The sequence below is a fragment of the Trichechus manatus genome, unplaced genomic scaffold (genome assembly GCF_000243295.1).
Source record: "Trichechus manatus latirostris isolate Lorelei unplaced genomic scaffold, TriManLat1.0 scaffold00122, whole genome shotgun sequence".
In the NCBI taxonomy this organism is placed as follows: Eukaryota; Metazoa; Chordata; class Mammalia; order Sirenia; family Trichechidae; genus Trichechus; species Trichechus manatus.
In genome coordinates this window covers 6,954,422-6,961,578 of record NW_004444058.1, presented here as the reverse complement: position 1 = coordinate 6,961,578, position 7,157 = coordinate 6,954,422, and the positions used below count along the sequence as shown (strand labels likewise).

Below are 7,157 nucleotides of genomic sequence, written 5' to 3'. Positions count from 1 at the left end.
CTGCCGGCGCCGCAAAGGCTGGAGGCCGGGGCGGCGGTGCTGCAACGTTGCGGAGTCCAGCCTGCGCCCCCGCGTCCCGCCGCGTCTCGCCATGGCCGGCCTCAACTCACTGGAGGCGGTGAAGCGCAAGATCCAGGCCCTGCAGCAGCAGGCGGACGAAGCGGAGGACCGCGCGCAGGGCCTGCAGCGCGAGCTGGACGGCGAACGCGAACGGCGAGAGAAAGTGAGCGCGCGGGGACCCGCCAACCCCGCCCCGACGCCCCCGGCCCTGCGCCCGGCCACTCCGGCCCGGACCCCACCACCTCCGCCCGGTCCCCGCCTCCCCAGCATCCCCGCTCTGGCGTCTACATCCCTGCAGCCCTAGGACTCCCTGTCCGGCACCCCGCGCCCCGCCCCAGACCCCTTCCCAGCGCCTCCAGCCCCGCACTCCCCGCTTGGCGCCTCCTGACCCGGACCCCGCAATGCCCGCCCTGGCTCCCCCCACCAGCGCCCTCCCCGGACCCCTTCTCCGCACTGGAGCCTCCAGCCTTGCACCCCCTGTCCCTGCGTCCCCCGGGGACCCCTTTCGGGCGCCTCCAGCCACGCGCCCGATGCCCCCCACCTGGGACCCCCTGCCCGCTCCCCTTGGGACCCCTTCCGGCATCCTTTGCCCCCCTAAGATCCTCCACCGGCTGCCCCTAAATCTCCTGCTCGAGACCCCCGCCTTGGCGATCCCCTAGTCCCCCGGCCCACACTCCCCAGGACCCTCTCCCCCCCGGCGGCCCCTGCCCCGCGCCCCTCCTTTCTTCCTTTCTTCCGGCGCCGCCCGGTTCCCGCGCTCACCGCCCGCCGCCCCCTTGAGCCGCCTTGGCTCCCACGGGCCCCGCCGCAGCCGCCCACCGGGGCCGCCGCCGAGACCCGGTGTCTACCGAAGTCCTCCCTCCGGACCCGGGAAGGGGGTGCCGCAGCCAGCCGGGGCGGGGCCAGCAAGAGGGAAATGGGTGGAGGGGCAGGGTGCATGATCCGGGTGGAGGGACGCTCCTTGCGAGGGTAGGAACCCCACCTGGCCCGGGGTAGAGGGTAGGGGGACGCTGAGCTGCCATTGTGTGGGACAGGGCCTGCAGAGCGCATGGGGGCGGCTCACTTTCTGGCTCTACCGCGCTGCCCAGCTCCCACCGAACTTTCCCAGGGCGCGGCGGCGACGTGTCTGTCCTGGGCGGGCGGGGGACGGAAGTGCTGTCAGAGCCGCACTGGGCCCTGCGGGGGACCCGGGACGGGGTATGCTAGTTAGCATGGAACCCTCCACCCACCGCCATTTGAGTGCTTACTGTGTGCCTGCGCTGCACGCAGTGGGGCCTCAGACATAAAGGGTGACCAGAGGCCTCGACCGCCCCCTCAGTCCCTACTGCCCCTTCACCATCTCCACCGCCCCTTCGGCATTCCCACCGACCCTCACCATCCCCACTGCCCCTCAGTATAGAGGGTGACCACACCCGTACAGGGGAGGCACTTGGATTCTAGTCCCATCGCAACTAGCATCCTACCTAACACCTTGTCCAGCTCTGTACTTGACCTCCCAGCACCTACATCCCCACCTGAATAGTAGGGGTGATGATAGTGCCTACCTCATTGGGCATAGGTGAGGACCGCAGCACGGGGGCGGGGACATAGTAGGTGCTCACTTAGTGCTTTTCTCCTCTCCCATTATCCCCGAAGGTGCTCACAGCCTAATGGTGTGGGGGGTTGTAGGGACACACAAATGAGATGGAGGTGTGGTTAGTGTTATGGGGGTTCTCTAGGCTCTCTTATGGGAACATGACAGAGGGGAGGAGGTCTCAAATTGGAGGTTGAGTAGGGTTTTGAAGAATAAGTGTTTGCTGGGACAAGGGACCTCAGTGTGCAAAGGCTCAGAGGCAAGGAAGTTGAGGGGATGGGAGCCCAGGGGCCCTGGAAGCTGGGGCATCCTGGCTCCAGGTGGGGACCCAGAAGGAGAAGAGGAGTTGCCAGGTGTATGGACAGATCTCAGAGAGCACCCAGGCCAGAAGTCCTCTCCTCCCCAAACTGCTGGGTGGTTAATCCTGTAAGGGCTGCTTTGGCGAGAAGAGGCCTTAGAAAACCGTGTGCGCCTCAAACAGTAGCTGGTTTGGCCTCTTTCACATACATAACCTCTGTCTGATCTCATCCCAAGTCATGTCGCTGGAGGACAATTACTTCTGCTTAAAAATGGCCTTTAGCTGTGTGCCAAGACTGAGTAATGGGACAGGCCAGTTGGGAGGAAAGATGTGCTTGGAAAGTTTAGGACTTCTTAAAAACTTCCCTTTACAAAGCATGCTTCTCTTAGGCAGGGGAAGCTGGGAAAAGGTTTTTGGGCAAAGGAACTAAGCCGAGAGGCAAAAAAAAAAAAAAAAAAAGCCTCTCTCGGCTGGAAGAGAAAGCCAAGAGCCGGCGTGTGGCAGACTTCTGGGGCGGCCTCCAGACAGCTGGTTTCGTTTAGATTTTTGTGTGATTAACCGACATCTTCCTGTTGCTTTGCCACATGTATCTACTGAGCCTCTTTTACCTTATAAGGGAAATCCTTTGTAGAGTGTGGAAGGCTTTGATTGCAGGAAGAGGTGGAGCCCTAAATGACTAACAGTGACAAGCATTTTTTCAAAAATACATATATATATACAGATAGGCACAAATGGTTAAATGCTCGGCCACTAGCTGAAAGGTTGGCAGTTCGAATCCACCCAGAGGTGCCTTGGAAGACAGGCCTTGTGATCTGCTTCTGAAAGGTAACAGCTTTGAAAACCCTGTGGAGCAGTTTTACTCTGCACACGTGGGGTCGCCATGAGTCAGAATTAACTCAAGGGCAACTGACAACTCGATGAAGACTGGTTTGGGTTTTTTTTGGGGTATGTGCCAAGTACAATGCCACGCTCTTCAGTTGTAGTCCTCACAGCAGCTGGGAGAGTAAAGGCTCAGAGGGATGGAACAACCTGCCCAATGCCACATGGCTACAAAGTGGCAAGACCCGGATTCTGACCCTAGTCCCTGTGTTTATACACTCTGCCATGTACCTTCCCTGTGGGTGAAAACACCTTCAAAAGCCAACAACACTATTCAGACAACTCTTTTGTGCCTGTGACCAAGTTTTCTTTCCTTTGCATACTTTTTTGTCCCATTTCCCTCTCCCCCGCAACTGTATAGCCAACATTTAACTGAGACTCCCATATTCTTTTTTTTTTTTTTATAGTGGTGCAAATATAAACAATAACACATTCACCAATTCAAGCATCTACATGCTCCATTCAGTGGCATTGATTACGCTCTTCATGTTGTACAACCCTTATCCCTATCTTTTTCCAAATTGTTCCACCACCATTAATATAAACTCAATGTTCCCCTCAAGCAAAAACTCCTCCTTTAGCCCCCCCTCATATCCCTGGGACCACTAATAAGCTTTGGTTTCTATATATTTGCTTATTTCATATAAGTGAGATCATACAATATTTGTCCTTTTGCGACTGACTTATTTCACTCAGCATGTTTTCAGAGTTCATCCATGTTGTGGCATGCATCAGGATTTCATTCCTTTTTATGGCTAAGTAGTATTCTATTGTATGTATAGACCACATTGTGTTTATCCATTCATGTGCTGATGGACATTTCATTTGTTTCCACCTCTTGGCTGTTGTGAAAAGTGCTGCAATGAACATTGGTATACAGGTTTCTGTTTGTGTTCCTGCCTTCACTTCTTCTGAGAATATACCTAAGAGTGGAATTGCTGGGTCACATGGTAATTCTATGTTCAACTGTTTGAGGAACCACCAAACTGTTCTCCACAGCAGCTATACCATTTTCCATTCCCAGCAGCATTTGACGAGGGTTCCAGTTTCTCTACAACCTCACCAGCACCTGTTTTCCATTTGTTTATTTTTTGTTTTTATCATTGCCGTTCTAACGGGGTGAGGTGGTATCTCATGGTGAGGCTCCCATATTCTTTGTTGTTGTTTTTTAACCATTCAATGATTTTTTTTTTTCCAATTCATTTTTTATGAAAATATACACAGCAAAACATACACCAATTCAATAATTTCTACATGTACAATTCAGTGACATTGATTACATTCTTTAGGTTGTGCCACTTCATATCCTTTTCTGAATTATTTTGCCATGATTAGCACAAACTCACTGCTCCCTAAGCTTCTCATCTAACCTCTCAAGTTGCTGTTGTGAATTTGATCCCATATGGATAATTCTTTAAAAGAACAAAATGTGCAAGGCAGACATTCTTTTCTAATTAAGCTAAACTATTGTTTGTTTGGTTTTTAAAGATGACTTCAGGGGATAGCTTCGATTTGAGGTTTAAAGATTTCCTTGAGGCAATAGTTTTAGGGGTTCATCCAGCCTCAGTAGCTCCAGGAAGTCTGGATTCCATGAAAATTTGAGGTTCTGTTCCACCTTTTTCCCCCTTTTGATCAGGATTCTTCCATAGAATGAGGCTCCCATATTCTTGCATTTATCTTGCCCTTCAGGTAATTGTAAGCAGACCCTCTATGGCAGGGTGAGCCAGGTCGCCAATGGGCTTGCTCTCAAGGAACCCAGAAGCACTCTATCCACTGTGCTTTTTCCAGGACCTTACTGTTTTCGGTTCATTATGAGTTGCTGGAGAGGCCAACAGTGTTGTCTCAGAGCCCACAGCGTGCCCCTCATCTCTCTCCTGGTGTTGACCTGACCTCCTATCCTGTGCTGGGACACACACTTTTTGTTGAATGAAAGATGTTCCCTGGCATTTTGGGGGACAGTCATACTGGAAATTGACATTCCCTCTCCAGACAAGAGTGAGGATGCCTTACTGCCTGGATTCCTGGGTGGACTTTGGCGGGGGAGCGTGTTCGCCAAGGGAAGGGCATGGTGCGGGTCTGGGGCCTCCCACTGGAGGCTGTCCTGTTACTTCTTAACCTGGCTGCCCTCTGCCCCCTCTCCCCAGGCTGAAGGTGATGTGGCAGCTCTCAACCGACGTATCCAGCTTGTGGAGGAGGAGCTGGACAGGGCTCAGGAGCGCCTGGCCACAGCCCTGCAGAAGCTGGAGGAGGCTGAGAAGGCTGCAGATGAAAGCGAGAGGTAAGGACGCTTAGGACCCAGTGGTATCTGTGTTTGCTTCTGGAAAAAAGTGGTCACACGGCTGACCTTCCAGAGCTGGGGTGAAAGTTGGTGAGATCTGCATTGCACACACACAAAACCAAAAAGCCAAACCTGTTGCTACTGAGCCAATTCCAACTCATAGCAACCCTACAGACCAGAGCAGAACTGCCCTATAGGGTTTCCAAGGAGCAGCTGGTGGATTTGAACTGCCGAATTTTTAGTTAGCAGCCAAATGCTTAACCACTGCCTTAAAGGCTGTGTCTGGATCCCAGGTAGCCACAGACTACTGGGATGAGAATCCCACCCAGTGGCACCAACCCATGGGTGTTATGTCCATTTAGCCTGATCAAGTTGTACACGCAAGACACGTACACGGTTTTGGCAATAGTGAAAGCTGTTTTAATTACTCACAGACAACACGAGTAGTTCTATGATGAGCAGTCCCCCCAGCTCAAAAGCTGTCTGGGCAGAAATGGAAAAATCTTCTACGTGTGCTCTTGGGTAGGGCTTTAGGCAGGGGAGCAATGTCTTAGTCTCCTAGTGCTGCTGTAATAGAAATAGCACAAGTGGTTGGCTTTAAAGAACAGAAACTTATTTTCTTACTGTTCAGGAGCCTGGCAATCTGAATTCAGGGCACCGGCTCTGGGGTGAAGGCTCTTTCTGTCGGCTCTGGGGGAAGGTCCTTGTCTGTTTCACCTTCTCTTCCTTGGTGATCTCCACATGACATCTGTCTTCCTTCTCTATGTCTAATCTGCCCCTTTTATATTTCAAAAATGATTAGGTTTAACAGCCTCCGCTAGCCTGAGACCAGAACTAGATAGTGCCCCACTACCACTACTGACTGCTCTGATCGAGATCACAATAGAAGGTCCTAGACAGAGTGGGAGAAAATGTAGAACAAAATTCAAATTCATAAAAAAGACCAGACTTACTAGTCTGATAGAGACTGGTGAAACGCCCAAGACTGTGGCCCTTAGACACCCATCAAACCTAGAACTGAACTCACTTCTGGAGATCACCTTTCGGCCAAACAATAGACGGTCCTATAAAGTGACAATAACACCCACGAGGAATGTGCTTCTCAGAACAATCAACCATACAAGACCAAAAGGGCAGCATTTGCCAAAACCAAAGTTCAGAAGGCAGGAAGGGGCAGAAAGATGGGCAAATGGAAATGAGGAACCCAGGAAGGAAGTGGGTAGAGTGCTGTTACATTGAGGGGATTGCAACTAATGTCATGAAACAAAATGTGTATAAATTGTTGAATGGGAAATGAATTTGCTCTGTAAACTTTCACCCAAACCACAATAAAATGTTCAAAAAAAAAAAAAGTGATTAGGTTTAGGACACACCCTACGCAGATATGGCCTCATTAACGTAACAAAGAAAACCCTATTCCCAAATGCTACTATGTCCACAGATAAAGAGGTTAGGATTTACAACACATATTTTTGGGGGACATAAGGAGCCCCAGTGACACAATGGTTACCTGCTTGAGTGCTAACTGTAAGGTCAGCAGTTGGAACCCACCAGCTGCTCTGTAGGAGAAAAGACCTGGCAATCTGCTCCCGTAAAGATTACATACAGCCTTGGAAACCCTATGGGGCAGTTCTACTCTGTCCTGTAGGATCACTATGAATCAGAATCGACTTGAGAGCACAACAATGACAAACTTCAGTCCACAACAGGCTGTGACCACTGTTACATCAGGGACACGTGCAAACCAGCACGATGAACACACTGGAGATGGACAGCGCTCACCTCCATGGCACCTGCTGCACTCAGCTGGAAGCAGGGCTCTCTGTCCTCCTGGCGGGCTCTCCTTCTGGCACGCTTTGGTACAGGCACTAAAGGACTGAGGGTAGATTGTGCGATTCACAGAGCAGAGGACGCTGTATGGTGGTCAGTGGGGTCCTCTATGGTAAGAGTGTGGGCCAGACGGTGGTCATTGTGTATCTGCCATGGAACTCACCAGAATCCTCATTGACCTATCCACCGTGGTCTTCTAGCATAGACTCCTCTAAAGGAGTCCTTTTTTTTTTTTTTTT

The 7,157-nt window shown here is 51.5% G+C and overlaps 1 protein-coding gene across 2 annotated transcripts in view; it reads left to right on the top strand.

The window, feature by feature from the left end:
• Nucleotides 1-7,157, top strand: part of TPM4 (tropomyosin 4) — a 27,860-nt gene that overhangs the window by 4,894 nt on the left and 15,809 nt on the right. The window contains exons 1-2 of one of the 2 annotated variants that reach the window (XM_004384435.2): nt 9-223; nt 4,955-5,088. In XM_004384435.2, the coding sequence (XP_004384492.1) occupies nt 92-223; nt 4,955-5,088 (266 nt within the window). In that variant the 5' untranslated portion in view covers nt 9-91. Of the gene's footprint in view, nt 1-8; nt 224-4,954; nt 5,089-7,157 lie in introns of those variants that run through there. The other variant, XM_004384434.2, reaches the window with a different exon arrangement.